The sequence below is a fragment of the Strix aluco genome, chromosome Z (genome assembly GCF_031877795.1).
Source record: "Strix aluco isolate bStrAlu1 chromosome Z, bStrAlu1.hap1, whole genome shotgun sequence".
In the NCBI taxonomy this organism is placed as follows: Eukaryota; Metazoa; Chordata; class Aves; order Strigiformes; family Strigidae; genus Strix; species Strix aluco.
In genome coordinates, this window is record NC_133971.1 from 30,061,668 (window position 1) to 30,081,195 (window position 19,528).

Sequence of the window (19,528 nt, forward strand, 5' to 3'; positions counted from 1 at the left end):
TACTTAAAGAGAATCAATTTTGTCAAATCTTTGAGAGCTGCTAATCTATTCTAGGAAACAGGATTTAAGACTTTTTACTGCCTTCTGTTAAATAAACCAGATTACACCAAAAATGTCTGACACAATCAATTTTCCTTTATAACAGAAAAAACATGTTAAGAACCCAAATATCAAATAACCATTTGGCTGCAGGGCAACAGCTCTGTCAATTTCATATCCCTAGGGTGGTTAGTATATTTCTGCTTTTCCTGTTTGTACTGTTTCAGAGTTGTAGAAAAAAAGTTGATTTTTGCTAAATCTAGCAAAAGATCATTATTTCATATTACATCAAATTCTCTGTGTCACTTTCCCGAACTAGTCGTTTCCTGGGAAAAAGGTTAATTCCAATTATTCTACAGTTTCAAATAAATTCTGCAGGAGACTGGGAGCATGATAAAAATAATGATAACAGCATATTGTACTATAGTAGTAGTAATAGCTAGTGAAGGGAATATTTTCTTTGCTTGGGAACAGCAAAGAAAATATTTTCTTTGCAACTAAATATTTGGTAAAATATATTGAGAAGAAAGGAAACTGCATCTGCATATAAGTGAGAAAAAGAACTTATAGTTTACCTACCATTAATCCATGCTACACTGTGACACAAAATGTTACTATCAGGAATTAGCTGAGATAGGAACTACCTAACTATGTTGGATGTAGCTATGTCTTCTTTCTCTGCTTTTTCTCAACTTTGCACTGAAAAGTAAAGTATGTGCCATCATTTAGACAACATCAATCCTTATGGTTGCTTTCAATATGCTTCCAAAATGGAAATGGAACATTAAAGCTGAAAACTTTGATCTTTTTTTTTTTTTTCTTCAGAGGTCACTTTCTTTGAACAAATTGCAAACACAATTTATTGCGTTGATGCTCTGTTAACTGGCCGAACTCTAATCCTTTTTGTTGGGCTGCAACAGTTTGGGAACACAGCCAGATGTTATGCAGTTGACACAGCCAGGAGATCAGGCTTTCATCTGATTACAGTTGAAGTGTTGCCTGGACAGAGGACAAAGCCATAAGCTCCCTGTAGCAGGTTGCTGTCTCCAACAGTGTCCTATGCAGTTCTGCACTTCTGACAACGTTAAGTGAGGAACAATCTATGCTCACTCCATCTGGATTGCCTTTGTGTTTCTAGGCAAATCCAGAAAATCTAAGGTGATGCCTCCATTCTCTGCTTTAGACATCCCTGTCATTCTGCTGTGATCTCACATTTTGATTTGGCTCCACACTTTATGCTGCCTGCTAGTGACGTTGCAACTCCTCAGTTCACTGTCAGTGGGGGAAATAATCTGCTGTAATACAGTATTCTATAACACAACATATTGCACTGTAAGTTAGTCCAGCTAGCTATCAATGACAATCAAATAATCATGGTTTAAAAACACTTGTAAGGAAAACATAGCTTTTGCCAAGCACAATTTTGAAAAATCAAATGCTTCCCCCAAAAGTCATGAACACAATAATTTGAATAAAAGAACAAAACCCTAAGTTTTTTACCTACCTATGATACAACATGTTTCTCTCCAATGATTTTTCTGTTGCAAATGATTGTTTTTAAAGGAAGGGAATCTTCTCCCATAACAGAAATATTTTGGGCAACACAAACCAAAACTTTTGTCCATAGTTTTGTTCAGACACCAAATTTGCACTCATCAAGCTCTGCCACACATCCCACACAGCAATGATCCCACAGCAGGTTTCTATCCTCATTGTGTCTCAGGGGAGTAGATTACATGTGCCAGTAGACTTCAATTTTATATCCTATTCTTTCCAGTCATTAATGAGTGTCTAAAAACCCTTTTCATGCTGAAGCTTTAGGAACACAGAAATGGCTATTTCAGATCAAACCAGTGGTCCACCTAGCCCTAAGAAGGGATGGCAGGAAGAAAGAACAGCTCCTCTGACCAGCGCCACATGCTCTTTGGTAAGAAGAATAAGAAAGGAGAACTTAAGTGGAATTTAAATTAGAATTCAAGGAAGGAAGCTGTGAGTGGCTACCTCAATATACAGATTCCCTGGAGACAGAGACATATAACTCTAAAATGTCTCTCAGCATTTTTTGTGGCTGTGTTGTATTAGAGAAGTGAGTTGCTTGCAAATGTAAAGAAAAGGAAAAGAGTGCCTTTGGAAAAAAAGAAGTGTGGAAACAGGCTGGAGAAAAATTCCAAGCTTTACTAGGTCAGCTCTGAAACAAGGCTGTAGTGAGTGGGTGTTTGTCTCTTCTCCCAAGTAACAAGTGATAGAAGAGGGAAAGGCCTCAAGTTGCATCAGAGGAGGTTTAGATTGGATATTAAGAAAAACTTCTTCACCGAAAGGGTTGTCAAGTGTTGAACAGGCTGCCCAGGGAAGGGGTTGAGTCACCATCCTTGGGATATTTAAAAGATGTGCAGGTGTGGTACTTAGGGACATGGTTTAGTGGTGGACTTGGCAATGCCAGGTTAACAGTTGGACTCCATGATCTTAAAGGTTCTTTCCAACCTAAATGATTCTATGGCTCAGGTTCAGGGTTAGACTTACTGCTACCTCCACTATTTAGCATCTGTCATATGTGTCATTTGCTCACTAACAAAAAAAGTGATAATTGAAAACAAAAAAGCAGACAATCCTCTGAAGTGTCACATGCCTGGAAAGAAATTACTGTACGGATTTCAAAACCACACTGTTAAGGTCTTTAACTAAAGACTTTCTTCGAGGCAGCCCCTTGTATGCCACATACAAAGGGCTTTGTAAAAAGTGAAGACTGGATGTCTCTAGTTTTTGGTTAGAGCTACTTAGAGGCTTTGGGTTCTGGAAGTCTGGCTTCAAGCTACTTATTATTTTACAGCAAAAGCATAAAAGGAATATAACCACAGTCAAATAAGCAAAAAGGAGCACTGTTGTAGAACTTATTACCGCTTTAGAGTAATGCTAAACTGAACAGTTCAGCCCTCAGTCCTTCTTTCCAGCTTTACAGAGTCTCTAGAAATTTCTGTCAAGCCAGGATATGCATCATGCTTCAGGGAAGATACCACTAGTTCTTGTTCAAAGAAGGTGAAAAATCATCTGGAACATAAGTCCAAATGAAAAATTCTGTTCTGGTCTCACATCAGTTAACAAGCTACTTCTTGCACCAAAGCAAGCCTTAAAAACGAAAATGTATATGTTGGGTAATTCAATAAATAACAAAAATTTTTCAAGCATTTGGCACAATCAGTTTTGGGGCACTGAACTGCACATGTTAACTATGTCATAGAAAACCAAAATTTTTTATCTGTGTTTTAATTAGGTTGTTTTTTCAGCTTCCTTGAATGGCCATGTCTTCTTTTATTACAAAAAATGACTGAAAAGGAAGCCAAGCATATATTCCTTTTACACATATGATTTCGGCTACCTTCATTGAAGATTTGCACAATTTCATATTAGTGGAGCACTGAAAGTATCAAAGAGCTGGAACAAACAAAATTTATATCTGCATTTTTATTATGCATGTTCTTTCCTTTGATAAATGAAGTTGCTTCTTGTATCCAAACTCTCTATGCGTCTTGCACTCTGTGTACATTGAGTTTTGTACACAGAATGAAAGCAGTGTAAGATGTGTCTCATGTTTGGTTCTGTTTCTCACATTAACAAGGCTTAATAAAGTCCACTCTCCCTCCCATCATCTAGGTGGAGAAAGACGCAGAAGAAGCCCTCCAATTATTTCTCTACTCTGTGATACCTGGAGATGTAAAGCTTCCTTCTGCTTCTGTTACTCACAAACCTGAGTCTGCTGTCCAAAATGGAAGGGGCACATTACTGGCCAGTTGCCAAAGCAGCCAGGCCAGCTTGGATAAGCTTCAGTCCAACAAAGGCAGAGGTGAGTGCTGGTCAGGCAGTTCTAACTCTGGAATGACCCCAGGCATACAGAGTCCATCAGGAACTGCACAGCATGGAGGGAACAAGTCCCCTCCTTGCACTTCTAAATCCTGCAGTCCTCTCACTGACAAGACTGGGATAAACAGGGTGATTCACACCTTTCAAAAACACTATCTCTGGCACTTTGTATACTAAAGTGTTGGTTTGCTCAGTTCACATTTTCACAGCTATCATCACACCCATGAAGTGGTGTAAATGACAGCCTACACAGAAGGTGAATGGACTCTATTAGATTCAAGAGGCAGATTCTGCATTAGTTTTTCTTTTAAACACTTCCCTTAATTTGTATTATATGTTCTGTAATCAAACCAACACTGCTGCAATACTTCCTTCCTTTTCTGAATTTAAATTGCCATTTGTCAGTGGCATTTGTCAATGAAGATACTGGCACCTTTTTCTTTAATCCAAAGTAGCTCCACATATGGGAATTGGCACTTAAAGCCTTTTGAGAGAGAGTGTATACAGTTAACATATGAGAAAGGAGGGTATCACACTAGCTTTTTATTATTGTTATTCTGTAAAGTACTGTAGTATCCTGAGGTCTGTAACACATTCAAGAACTTAATGAGTTAAGTCATACTCTAAATGCATCTGCTATGGTCCTACACTAGTAACTGCCTCAGAAATGGGCTAATGAGAAGATCATTGTTTTTCATAATGAAATTTTTACCTGTAATAACTATTGATCTGTCCCTGTCTGTCATCTTGTGCTGTGGCAATTATTGGATACGGATGTTAGACAGTTCATACACTGGAGAGAAAACTGTACTGGGAAGGAAAAGCCTCTGGGTCAGGCAAGAGAGCATGGGCAGCCCCAGAGTGTGCACAGAGGGCCAGAGCCAGGGCAAGGGAAGAAGCTCAGGACTGTGTGGCCAGGAATGGAAAGGAAGGACTAAACCGCTAGATGAGCTCCAATGATCATGAAATGGTGAATTTCATCTCAGACTGGTGTACAAAAAGTTCAACACCTTCCAGTGGCTCCGGAACTGGCTGAATTCACACGTGCAGCCTGAAATCAAACACCACTTTCACCTGTTGTCAGTTTCCTGAGCCATCATGTTCTTCCATCTTTCTGAGTGGCAGAGTGACTACTGCTTTCCTCCAAAGAAATTATGCTCATTTATCAGTAATTGAAATCTAGTGAATTTCTTTTCAGGTTTTTAATTGGACACTTTGTGCTCTCCAAATTACTGGCATTGCTGTCACTCAAGGAAATTAAAAACTTTGAAATACATTAATGAAATACAGCAATTTATCAGAGCACTGAAAAATAGGGAGATGATTAACAAAATAATGTTTAAGTATCCATATAGATACAGTAAGAATTCAGTATTTTGTGTGACAGTGTATCTTCCTGATTTTTCCACTGAAAATCTATTTGCTTAGGCTATTTGCTACCAGTCTTGCAATCTGGTTGACTTCTGGTTCAATGAACTAAGTGGAAATCTATAATACCATACACTATATAGTTGGAAAGATTGCTGAAAATAATTTAGGGAATGTCTAAACATGAAAATGACATGACTTCCAAGCAATCTGCTGCTTTCACATCACTGAAATATCTAAAATCATGGAAACAGCAAAGGTCAAGGGGTTTGTACCTAGTCAGCATAAAATAAATCCTGACTATAAATCAAGTTCTTAAACTAGTGAATTAAGTATTCTTTCATTGTCTACTGGTTCTAATAAAATACCAAGAAAAAAAAAAAAAAAAGCCAAGTTCCTGCAGAAATACTTACTATTGAGATAATATTGACAGAATAGTACTCTCCTACCACAACGAAACAGAAACATGAATCTCAGGGCCCCCATTCTGTAAGGAATGGCTGGGCTCCTCTGAAATGTAGTGCCCCAGCCAATATGACTTTCCTTGCTCGGGCCATTGGTGGAGATCAAGAGGGGGTTGGAGGAAGTCCCTGAAATGGAGCTGTATGGAAATCCTCACTGCCCAGGCTGGGATAAGAACATCTCTTTCACCTCTCCTTTCCTAGTAAAGCCACACCCAGAGCAATTGTTACCTGGGAGGCTGCCACCAGTGACTTTCTGCACACCGACAATTCAGTTTCCACCCTAGCTCTGAAGGCAGTCCTGCCCCAGGCTCAGCATGGGAAAAGCAGGGGCTGGTCTTACCTCTCTGAGTCCATGGCTGAGTGAAGAGGTAACTTGGGGGGAGGATGGAGAGGACTACCCTGTACATTATGTCCTGGGGAGGAGTGGCTGCTGGGGTGGGACAAGGACATTGCCCCAGTTGCTCTTCCACTTCGTCTTGTCTGTGTGCTGGCTGCTGAAAGCAAAAGGAGAGAAATAACCCTCATCAGGCAGGCAATAGCATTGATAACTGACCAAATACTAACCAGTAACACCTCCCTTAAAGCTGTAGTGTCAATTCTTAGCAAGTTTTTTCTCAAGTATTGTTTTCTGTCTGAAGGGAAGAAAAAGGGAAGAAAAAAACCCACATAAAAAATAACTAAATAATCTTTGCTGCTCCCAAATGATACTTTCAGAAACCCAGACATGACATAGCTGTGTTCCTTGTCTTGGGAAATTTGTCTGAATATGGCTGCAAATTTTCTATAGCTTCCTGTTATAGAAGAAGTGGCAAATACTTCCTAAGATATGTATTTTTAGAGCCAGTGAACAAAAAGCACAGTTTTGTAAATACTGAAATACTTTCTACATTTTCCCTTCAGCTGTAAAAATCCCAAATTTCCTGAAGAGGTCAACCCAAACTCAAATATTGCTATTACTGCCCCCAGACTCCCCAGTAATGCATACAAAAATTTTAAACTAGCGTTAACAGTTTCATAATTTTCTATGAGGTTGCTCTTGTATACATTCCAAATAAGGAAAGGTTCTGGATGGCTAACAAAAAAGCAATACAGGACTCCCTCCGAATGTCCTAATTAGTTGACTCCAACTCTTGTAACCTCATTTTCACAAGTTCTTCGAATCAGGCAGTAGGAAGGTAAGACACTGACTACCAAATCTCTCTGAAAATCCAGTTACTCAATTATTTTTACTGACATCTGTGTCAGGTAGGTTATGTCGATGCTGAATGGCAGCCAGATATATGCTCTTAAATATTTTATGAACCCTGAGAATAAATTAGATAGGGTCTCCAGAACATGAAAATGATCTCTCACTGTTTGGTTGTCCTATCTTCCAGTCCCTTTATAAAAAGGTATTGTTTAGGCCTAGTTTACAGAATGAAGTTCTACCTATAACACTTACATTATGTTAGTGAATATGTTGGAGCTAATGATTCAAATTTATTGATAAAATGCTAGACTTTAAACCAGTTCCTCAAAGGGCATCATCACTGGTAAAAGACCTTTCTAAGCTAAAATGCCTGCATGGATGCTGCAGTCCTAGCAGAACAAACACCACTTTAGAAGTAACCCCACCATAGATCTGCCTTCAAGAAAATGATTTTATAAGTCACAATTTTGAATGTTGCTTCCCAACATTAAAGGGTTGTAAAGTTCACCTCATCTCCCAATTCCTCAGCCTGTTTCTGGAAGGCCTCTATTAATTCTCACAAGCCAGCCTTTGTGACACAGTAGATATTCACCAGGCTAACACACAGTTATGAAAAGGCTCAGGAGTTTAATTATGCTGTAGCCTCATTAAAGAGCAGTCCTGGACATCTTTCAGCTGGTGGACATAATGGATAGTGCAAGATGACAGATAGGAAACCACTTTGTGATTAAAACATCTAATATAGATGCTGCAGAGGTAATGTCAAAGTTTAGGGAAAGCTGGCATGAGCCACACTGGTGGACAAAACTGGAGGAGTGAAGTCTGCCTTACCACATGGCCAGGTGAACCAACAAAACATCTTTAGCCCTTGACACTAGCCTCTACTGTTTGCTAATTCTTATATGGACCTGAACCTCCTAATCACAACCCAAGTGACAACAGACATCTGATAGTAGAAGGCATCCCAAATCTTAAGAGAGGTACAGAGGATGCAGATCCCACAGGGAGATGAGACATCCCTTAAACAAGCAGAGTAATTCACTAAGAAAGCACTGAGGAAGAACACCCCCCCTAAGACAGGGGAAGGCAGCATTTGTTGTTTTTTTACTTTGCTAATGCACCCCAAAAATCACTCTCTCACACCTGTCTCTCAGAGTAGCATCGAGAGAAGTGCAGAAGGGAAATCAAAGGAATGACCTTTTGAATTTATTACTTTATGCTTACATGCAGTGCAGAAGAAAATACTGAAAAACAACCAAATGCACATTCTGGCAGAATAAGCAGAGGGAATATTTAACAAATCAGTATGTTGCAAAGGAAAACACTGATTATCTAAATAAAAACAGAGACTATTTAACCTTGCAAAAATAGGGTAACTTGCATTTTTTCCTGAGAAAAACATTAAAATGTGTAAGAAAATACAATGACTTCGTTTCCCAGTACTGTGATCTTAGAGTTTAAAACAAATTTCTTCAAAGCTGTGGTTGATCAGGAGTAAAAAGGCTGGACTATGACTGGGTTCCCAGCATAAGGTAGTGAGAGTTGTTCTTCCTTGTCATAGCTGTTCTCTGCCCCAATCATTATAAAGATTTCAGGCAAGCATATTTTCTAAGTTGTGCTTGCACTTTTCTAGCTGGACCAGGCTGCAGTGGTAGGACAGGTTCCCCCAGATCTGATGACTCTGTCCCTGGGAAAAGGTTATCTGCAGCCAGGCATGCACAACCATTTGTATTTTCTCTAAACTGCCTAAAGCTCAATGCAATATTCACCACTGTAGCAGTATTTGCTACTGTAGTACCTTTTTGCTAGGTTTTCCAACAATTTCTGTACTTTTTTTTCTGTTTCTGATGAAGAGACAGTACACAGCATAAAGTAAGAGCTAACTATGGCAGGGACTAGAGGGGCAGGTAGGATATTTAAGGAAGAAAAAGCATACATATTAGCTTCAAAAACATATTACTGTACTCAGGGTATGTTAAATGATCACAGCATGACAGAATAGCGTACCTGGGCTCACACAGTGCCTTGTTAAGAAGCCTCTAAGAGCAGCACCACAGATGATACCGTGGGAAACCATATAACAACTGCAGGCAGCGCAACACATCTTTTGTTAGTGCATAGAGGTACCGTGCTGACAAAAGCACCTCCGTGGGCACCCAGCGAAGTGAAATCACAGTACTGGCAGCTGCTTCTTATTAGAAATGGTACTTCTAAAACTTCCTAGTATAGACATGACATTGGTCCAAGCTACTACCTGAATCTTGCAAATACCAGTTGAAGAGAAACATTGTCAGCCACTGGCAGTCTACAGAGTTATGACAGTCAACAAATTTTATCAGTGACAGGTCATTTCCCTAGTAGACCTAGTCTTAAGAGACTGACATAAAACTGTGGACACTATTTAAGAAACTGCTAGATAACTTGACCACTTTTTCTTGGGAGCTGTGTGTGTGGCAAGCTTTTCTAGTGGTTTGGCTGTTAAATGTGAGTTGCTTGCTCAAAGTGCTGTCAGGAAATATCTACAGAAAGGAATGTCTTTTCAGTGTCTGATCCCATTAAACACCTGACTTGAATGGTATGAAACTGAACAAATGTTCACAGCAACCAGCATGCTCACTGACTCCAATATACCACCACCATGTAGGTCCACACAGAAAGATGCAGAATTAAGTATATTACTTAACAAAAAGGCTTCCTATAATGAGACTTTTCTCTCTAACAATACAAGATAAACTAACACAAAGTAATTTTTAAAATTCAGATATAATTTATCAACACATAATTTTCCAAGAAAATACCTCTGCAAAGGCTTCTCTATGAGAAGCTAAATTCACATGTATTCTTATAACACATAGGAACAAATTATGTGGTTGGAAGAGAAAAATCTGATTCTGAAGAAGGTTCCTTTTTTAAAAAAAGACAGGAAAGTAGCATTTAAAAACTTATAGAATCCAAAGCCTAAAAAAAAAAAATTCTAGCCATAAACCTGTAGTTTCTTCGAACATTTTTAAAATGCAGAATAATCACCCTCCACTTTGCAAATTACCAGCGATGGTATAATTTACTATCTTGGATTTATTACTGTCAAATCAGCACTCTGTCAATCTGTCTCTGCCCCCAAAATACCTCTTCTCTTACCACTGCCAGCATGAAATTGGATAAGGCTGAGAATTCTTTCCATATAGAATAACACTGTGTGAAGGTTTCATTTTGTAGCTCAGTCAATTAAAATTACATACATATATTTGCAAGAGTGGGGGTTTTTCAATTATTGTATTTAACCTTCTATTTCTATAAGGAATATTTATGGGTTCCTTGGGAACAAGTGATTTAATACTGCACGAAGAAAAAATCTGAAATGTTTTTTGCACTTGGGAGCATCACCTTCATATATTCTCCCCTCTCACCTCCCCTAGGGAGCCCATACTTCCTTACAGGATTTCGTGGCCAGGAATATGTGGGCATGTGCTGTGTTGAACTGTAAGTGATAAGTCCAGAAAATGTAAAACATGCTGCCTGTGTTGCCTTAATCCTGCCCAGCTCATCTGTAAATCTGAAGACTCCAGTGTGCATGGAACTTGAGAAGTCATCACACATTAAGAAGTAGAGAAGAAGTCAAAATCACATTATGAAGATAATATGCCTGTCTCCAAAGTGGATCTGTCACATGCACCATCTGCACTGATGGTCTCTGTATCTTTCTTCAGATGTTCTGCAGGCAGATCAGAGATACTGGAGGCATCCAAGTACTGGAGGCACCTAGAAAGCTGGAGAGTTTGCAAAGTCCACACACTCAAGATATTTGGATAGAAGAAGAAAACAAGTCTAGGAAAGCACTTTGTACAGTAATCCAGACGTTATTTGAGCACCTGTTCAATCAATCTCTGTCTTTTGAGACATCTTACCTCAAATATTTAGAAACATAAAGGTTTAGAACATAAAATCTTTTGTGGTAAAGATCTTCCACATGTAAAAATTGTCCTAAGATACCACACCATTTACTAAGAATCTTTTCCTTTACTCCACAGCTCAGAATATAGGAGAAGAAAATTAAGAAAGTTATTGAAGAATTACCAGCTAAGTCAGAATAAAAACATCAGGGTTAGTTTATAGGTAATTATAGGTCTCTGATAAAAATGATAAAATGGTGCTTGCTAAAAGTATCCCAATTGCTACCTAAGATATTTTAAAAGCAGCCTATAATATAAATAAGAAAAGGTGTGTGGTTCTAATTTTTGAACATTCTTTGATCTCTTCTCTGGGCTGGACATGATAAACATTTTCTGGTCTTGTTGCTGGGTACTTGCAATGATGGGCAGCTGGACTGATTATGAGTTGAGAAAGATAGACATCCTGGAATGTCCTGTAGTTTCTGAGATTAAGAAATAATCAAGCTCTGAAGCAATACAGTGAGGTCTGAATTGAGATTTAAAGTTGTTCCTGCCATGGCATCTTTACATTACATCCCAGCCTTTCAAGACAGATTCTTCCCTTTCAGTGGATTGCAGTTTCTGAAGTTCTGTCTCATTATGAATAAATGGTGTAGTTGCCTTGCTGTTTACAATGTTTGTACCAATCTATCAGTAAATGTTCTTTTCTTCATCAGTGTGAACCCAACCATTACATCAGTTTTTGGAGAACCATTAAGCTGTCTCAAAATGGAAATTATAAACCCAGAAATAAAACTGGTGATAATAATATTAACACTTTTCAGCCCCCTGTAATGTGTGTACGGTCCTACCTGGTAATGCATCACATTTTAGTAGGAGTTCTGGATATGTATGCCATATTTAAATTCATTCAGAAAGGTGACAACAGAGATCATCTTAATTGTTGGCTACCCTACATAACCTCCTCTTTTGCATCCATTCCATTTTGCGTCCATCAAACACAATTCAATTTTTCAGTGCAATGGTCATTCATATCTCACTTCTTGCTTCTCATTCTTTTTTTCTTCCAGCAATGAGCTGTAACTACTTCCCAAGGCTTTTTCTTCAGACATCTCCCACACTGCCCATGGTGCCTAATGGTTAGGGAACTCACTCACTGGGACAAATGCTTTAATAACATTCTTTCATTCTTCCTGTATGAGTCCCCTATCCTTTATCTCCCTCTAATATCTACCTACTGCCCTAACATTATCTTAGATATACACTCCTTTGGGAATGAATTCTTTCTTTTTATGTGTGTAGAGCACCTAGTTCTACTATTTCATTGGAAAAAAGCCCAACAACCCACACAAGGAAGTGTTACTTAAGTAAAGCACATCTGAAGTCATAGGCATAAAAGTAGTTAGGTCAAAGTTTCACAGTACCGCATAAGACATTATTTAAAATACACTTAGAATTGCAACACCTTCTGTAACTTTCCTGATGAAATTTTTAATTTCCAACTTGCAAAAAAAATCATACACTTGACAATCTTTAGTAATATCGTTTGCTTGCTCTGGAGCAGAGCAGAGTGTGATATTCAGTACCTATTTATAAATGAATGACACATTCTAGTTTATTCTTAAACATGAAATGGTCAAGTTTTAACCAAACAGCACAGTAAAAAAAATTTTTTTTGTGTTGCATTATTTATGATTCTTTCAGCCTCAGGGATTCTACATTGCACTATACAAAGTAAGTTGATGTGATTTCATAGTAGAAAAAACATCATTCATATATTGTTATCATGAATGAATTGCTCACATCTTCATTCTGCGAACTGAATAAACCTAAAAGCCTATGTATATATAAAAATTAAAACCTAGATGCTATGAGAAATTTCACACTTCCATAGAAACAGACTTTGAACTTCTGTTTTACAAAACATCACTATGCTTAGCCCTAGAAGAGTATGTATGCTTACTTAACTTTAGGCCTGTAAATGTAATTTTGTGTTAGTTTTAAGCAAAGGATCTGTCATGTTACCTCACTATATTACTAAGATAATAGTTCAGATTTCTTTTATAAAGTCACAAAGGCCACAAGATAAGAAAAAAACATTGATAAGTAACAGATACTTAAAAATATTATTGTTGTATTTCATTTAAATATATCTGCGTTTGCAGGTTCTGTACTTTAACAGTCTTAGGTCAGCAGTTTGTTCAAGCTGCTGTCAGCCTAGGTTTGGATTGACCGATCAGTGGGAGTCTGATGCCTAATCATAGTCTGGAAGCTAGATAGTAAAAGAACTGAGTGCTCAACATATTCCAGTGGCAATCTCCTGTGAGAATGTCCTCAATTTCTGAAAACCTGGTCTCAGCTCATCTGACACACTGTCCCCACCTAGCTTCCATCCTATCTAAGGACTTGAAGGGAAAAGGAAAAGCTGAGTCTTTTATTCTCTCTCAGTTTTTTGTGCGTTACACTGGGTAATGCCAGTAAATATTTTTTTTAATCTCAACATTCTTCACTATCCAACTCCCTCTCAAATATAAAGTAAACAACTGTAAACAACATTGTGTCGCTAGAGGTTTCTTGGCCAAAATCAGATCTTTAAAATCCAAAATATCCATTAGCTTTCAAATAACAGATTCCATCCTCAGTCTATACTCAGACTAAGGCATTTAAAAGTTAACAGCATACAAGTAATACCAACTATTTTATAAATTAGGATACAATCCATCACAGCTTTATGTTTCCTCATTTTTGTCATGTAAAACTACATCATCACCAACTAGTATGTAGCTCACAACAGCCCTGACAAAAACATATCATAGAATTCATAGGTTTACAAGCCTCTCAGTAAAGTAAAACTACTTATTGAAGTGGACACTTCATATAATGTCATTTTCAGCACTGCACATAACATTCAGCCAACTCCTTCACTTCCTACATCTGGTTCTCAATTAAAAGTTGAACTGCTAGAAGATGTAATGCATTCTGCCTGAAAGTTAAAAACAGATGTCTTTACAACTACTAAAATACTGCATTAAAAAATGTTAATGTCCTGCCCATTGTTGTCTTGAGCTTTGGGGTATATTATCACTAATAACTTATCAAATGTTTCAAAGTTAGCTGAAATGTGAACAACAATTGTACATTTAGCCAGGTATGATGGAGTTAAGTACTTTAATATGAAAATCTCAGATACTTAACTGAAACAATAAAACAGGATTATCACATTCATAGCATAAATGTGTTTATTGGCATATTTATAGTCATAGTATGAGAGCTCATAAAGCAGCATTTAAGTTCATTAATGTAGATCTATTGGAAAACTGATATGTGATCCATGCATAAGGAAGAGGAAAAATACTCCTTTGATTTTAAATGAAGCTCAGTGAATTCACAATGTCTACAAGGAATAGTAGAAGTGAATTGCTAGCAGAAATCAAATGCCTACAGAACATAAAAACTGCTCTTCATTGCAGTAGGTCTTTTCATGGATAAAATACGTGTAAAAATCTGTTCAAAACCTATCTTTTCATATTACTTTGCAGATTCTACCCTTCTCATCAGATACATATGGATTTCAGAGTACACCCTACACTGCAAAATCATCCATAATCTTAAGTGAGCAGGCTGTTTATCTGTCTTTTTCTATACCTGGGTAAATATCATGAGCAGCCCCTGGGGAGTGTCCCACGGTATTATCTGCAGCATCATGTGGTGACGGGGCTGCCTGGAGGGGCTGGAATACAAGGCAGTTATTCAGGATGTCCTGGCCAATCTCCGAGCTTGATCGCAACTGAAACAGAAGAGATAAAAAAGGAGAAATTATTATAACATGGACAAAAAAAAGGAAATAAATCACAAAAATCCTTAGACACTATAAAGTTATAATGAAGAAATGTTGAGGGGTTAGAGAAAGAAATGGAGCACAAGCAGAATTCTTCTCTTTTAAATCCTGGTTAATATCCTTTCATTACAGCACACATTTTTCAAATCTGAAGAAGGAAACTCTCCCAGATGCTTAACAAGACTGTACTCAGAACAAGGGCTACTTGTACAGATAGGACCTTGGACAGATAGACTTATGTACGTTCTCTTGTCATACACTGCAAAAGAGAGCAGACTGTCCTGATTCATGGATAATGGAGATTTACCAAAAGTCCGATATCTCTTATATCAGCAGACATTTTCCTGCTGGTTTAGGGGCCTTAACTGGCTCACTGAAGGATCAGAAAAGCAAAAGTGCTCAAAGCAGTGGGAACAAGGGACTAGGAGCAAGCAGTCAGGAATGGTATCATTCAGGATGGTCAGGATGGAAGTGGTACAACTTTATATGGACCAAATTTTCTCAAGACCACATCGCTAAAGTGACAACACAATAAAAAAAATCCCCAAACTAAAATAAGGAAATGGGAGAAAGCCTACTGCAGCACCCTGACACAAGGCTGTCCTAGCTGTAATGCACCCTGAGTTTTCTGGTAGATGGATGCTGCTGCAGGCTGCTGGAACTGATGCCTGTCCCAAACCCCTGCCTGATGTTACTGTTATATATAACAAAAAAGTGTCTGTTCCTTACAGCCATCTTGGCTCACAGTCTGGTGTGTTCATTTAAAAGCATGAAAAAGGAAGGTCTGTGCTTACACGCACGTGGGCCACTGCAGTGACTGTGATGCAAAAAATATCCCGTCCTGTCACCCATTATGATGAAGAGATAGTTCATGCAGCACGATGGACAGACCTGACCTAGTGTAGTAGGGTTTGCGTGCACTCATGCATCAGAGTCCCAAGAAGCAAATCTCACAGATGTGGTTGAGGCTTCTCCCCTCTGTTTGGTGCCATGGAAGGTGAGCAGGTAACAGTAACTAGACCATAACCTAGCACCTCTAACAAACTCCTAAGGGGAGGAAGGGGAACAACAAGGGAAATTTCTGTGCATCCTATAGTCAGAAATGAAGAAAAAAGGGTAAGAGGGAATGATTCTGAATGCAACTAGAAAGACCCATTAGTGTGCCACAATATGCTGATAATCATTCAGATGACTTCTGATGATATGCATTAATATAAAACTGTTGCAACAGAGTGGAGAGTTGATCTTACACATCATAAGTGCCTGAAGTAGGGTGGCTGTAATAAGAGACAATATGCAGCCTATGATACTTATGCACAGACTGTGCATGCTATAGATTATTTGTTCTCTTAAAAATTTAGTCAGTTATTATTAAGCCTGAAGGTAGACTACCTTTGTGAGCTTTTTTTTTTTTTTATTTCTAGAACTTATTATTCTAGGATTGTACAGGAAGGGAGGGAACATAAAGAGGGAGAAAAGGGAGAAAGGGATAAAGAAAGGGAGAAATACCCTGACAAATGCTTTTCATTTATTATCTGTATTTACAATCTGATATAAGTACAAATGTTTCTTCTGGTGTAGCATGTTTCTGTTATTATTCACTAATTATTCTGTTTTTACTGATATCACTAATAATATTGCTTTTTCATGAAATTAAGTGCATGTGAAATGAAATGACAGATATATCCAGATTCAAATTCTTATCAGTTACACAATGAGCATTATGCAACTTAAATTTCTATGGAATCTAATATGAAAATAAAGATAAAAAAATCTGAATTCTATAAAAAAAATCAGGATTCTATCACACAGAATACAAATTTACAGAGGTTGCCTGTGTAAAGTTGTTTGTGCAATTTTTTTGTAAGAAACTAATTAATTTTCTATGATCAAATAGCACTCATATGATGAAACAGTGAGCAGAAAAAGGCAATGAGAGCTAAGTATTTACACATTAGTTACAAGTATTAAATAGCAGCAACAGCCTATTTTACCCACTTTTCTATTTTGCAATGTCCAGGAGGTTTGTTTTGCATTTGAAAATCCTTTGATACTGAGAACAAATCTATCATGACAACCTGTGCTGACATGAATTTTCTGGCTTGCTCAATAGTCCATGTTTATAAAAACAAACAAAACCCAGGATCAACAACAGAAAACCAAAACCAGTGAAACAAACACTGGGAGACAGCTGTGATCTGATTTCTAAAGATAGCTCTTAATCCATGCATTGGTTATTATTGATTCATATTTACAACCACAAGGGCTAGAAACACAGATTTTATAAACTTACATATGCACTTGCATACATGTTTGTATATTAAAATATGTAATTTTAGAGTAACAATATATGTATTTAACATACATATAATGAAATATTCTGAACAAGAGGTGGGTATTACACTGATTTGTGCAACTGCAGACACACACTGCTAATTCAAATTACCACTAAAAGTACGACCTCAGGCCTTCTATAAAACCTCCCCAGATAATAGGTGCTGGGAATAACTTTACTCTCCTTTACTGCAGGGTATGTATGCAAGTTGCTCTTTAAGAGTAATTACTGTTGCACCATTGGAAAAGGTAGGGAGCAAGAGGTAGAGGACCTCTTACCTACTCTATTGCTTAGCAGAGCAGGACCAGCAATGGGTAAGCTTTCCTTAGCAGAACTACCCATTAAATCACAGTTGCTTCCCAAACTAGACACAACTGAAAAATTCCTTTCCCCACCATTACTGTTTTCTCTTGAGAGAGACAGTAACCAAGCTTTGGTTGCTGCGCCCTCCTCCCTCTGTCATCTAAAGCTCATCCTCTATGCAATGCTTTTCCAGATCTTTCCTCTGTACCATTAACAGGGCTGGCATTAGCTGTGGCCTTTTTGGAAGAAAACAGACTGCAAAAAACAGACTCTCATTCAAATATGGCTGATCAAGGCATTGTTTTTCCTGTAAAGACATTCAGGGTAAAAAACCACTCTATCTCAGTGAAATATTTTTGCATATTTTACAGAAAACTTTTAATAAAAAGTTTCAACTGAAACCAATATTTTACATTTTGTCAAGAACAGAGTTATGATTTTTCTTTAGTATGTGAAGAAACACAGAACAGACAATGAAAAGACAGATGAAACAAGCAAATAAAATAACAATTCACTGCATCCATGAAATTTTATCTTGTTAAAAAAGCTATAAAGGAGAAATAATAATTAACCAGATCTAACTGCTGCAGTTTGTTTCTTGCTTTGCTCTAAAGAAAACACATTTCTTTTCCAACCTAGACTGTAGACTTATCAACTAGCTGTACAAGACAGCTGAATCTCTTTGACTTCTGTATAAATCACATCCCAGTACAAACCTCCCAGCATCCTGGCTGCAATACCTTGCTTCCCCCATGATCACCTTGCTTCCACTATGATCACTCAGCTGAGCACCAGTGCAATCACACTGGAACTGAAAACTTGCCAATCTGTTTTTGAGAACTAGAAGGTTAGAAAGTTACCTTGCTGAATGATGAAATCAGTAACTAACAATTTTGCTATGCTGAGCACAGACATTTTCTGTGTGCTGTAATGTAGCCCAAATTTATGCCTGACCAAGGTGCAAATTAACAATCAACTGCTCAGCTCACTTATAACTTCCCTGTATGAAATATTTGTTTTAAATAATAGATTTTCAATTTTAATAGCTCAGTTCTATGGTAGATATGTGGAGTTTTGTATTTGGAAATCTGAGACATTCCCATTATCAAAATGAGGCATTTTTTTTCTAATACACAAAACAAATCACTGTCAGTCATGATTTACAATTGTTTTACTTCTGTAACAACCAACTAATGTTTATCAGCTTTCAGAACAATGGATGGAAATTCTGCTCCTGTACATTTTAGATATGATTAAATAATTACCCATGATTAAATGATACAAGCAGAAGTAATTAGAAGGGACTAAGATGCTACATTCTTCAATTTTCAGTTTTATTATATTGGAGTACAAGAGCAGAGACTTGTTGTTGATTTGATGCATGACATAATTCCAGAGAAAATGTCTCCTTAAAAGAAAAGATCATTTGTTTTATAGTTCTCTACATGACTAATGTGTGCTTTATCTGAGATCTGCATGTTTTTGTACAACCTGGCTAGTTTCTTCAGCATTATTCCTGTTCAACAGAAATCATGCACCATCAAGGAAAACATAAGAAATGTGTGTTTATGAATGCACTTAGTCAGAGGAGAAGTAGTTTCGGATTTCTCAAACAATATCAGTTTGTTTCCAAACCACATAAAATAGGATCTCAGTATCTTCAACACCTGTCTGCATGTACTCAGATTAACTCTAGTAATTCTTCAGCACAGTCCAGATTCATCCAGTCATTCAAACATGCCAGTTATGTCATCAAATTACAGCATTTTAAATCTTGCTTTCATGAAAGCAGGCTTAATGGACTGTATGTATGCTGTACACCTAGCAGGGTATTTCTATATGTAAGGGAGACATTGGTTATAGTCCATTTATTTTGATGCAGGTTAGATCTGTGTCTGCCATGTATAAAACCTGCAAAAAAACCCTAAATACTGCTATATTTATATTGAGAGGAATTGTTTTACACTAACTGTAGCAGCCTTATAAATGTGGTTTTGTTTTCATTATAAAGCTAAGGAGGACTTTCTGTTATTCACATAGTCTGTGTATTAAGTTTACTAAGTGCCATTTGTCAAGAAGAGAGTAAGACAGTAGTCTTTGAATCATTTTTACTGTCCGTAAATTAAGTTGGCACAGGGAGAGGGAAGCATGACCTGTCTACATAGAGCTACATATTGTACTAGTTTTTCTTAAGGAGTAGACAGAAATTAATATTTGCTTGTACAGTTAAACTATGTCTTGTTAGCA

At 37.5% G+C, this 19,528-nt stretch overlaps 1 protein-coding gene across 1 annotated transcript in view; it reads right to left on the reverse strand.

The window, feature by feature from the left end:
- The window catches only part of GLIS3 (GLIS family zinc finger 3), a 180,052-nt gene that overhangs the window by 14,165 nt on the left and 146,359 nt on the right, over positions 1–19,528 (reverse strand). The window contains exons 8-10 of the mRNA XM_074812527.1: positions 14,451–14,592; positions 8,274–8,304; positions 6,067–6,213 (exon numbers count right to left, since the gene is read on the reverse strand). Coding sequence (XP_074668628.1) covers positions 6,067–6,213; positions 8,274–8,304; positions 14,451–14,592 — 320 coding nt within the window. The remainder of the gene's footprint in view (positions 1–6,066; positions 6,214–8,273; positions 8,305–14,450; positions 14,593–19,528) is intronic.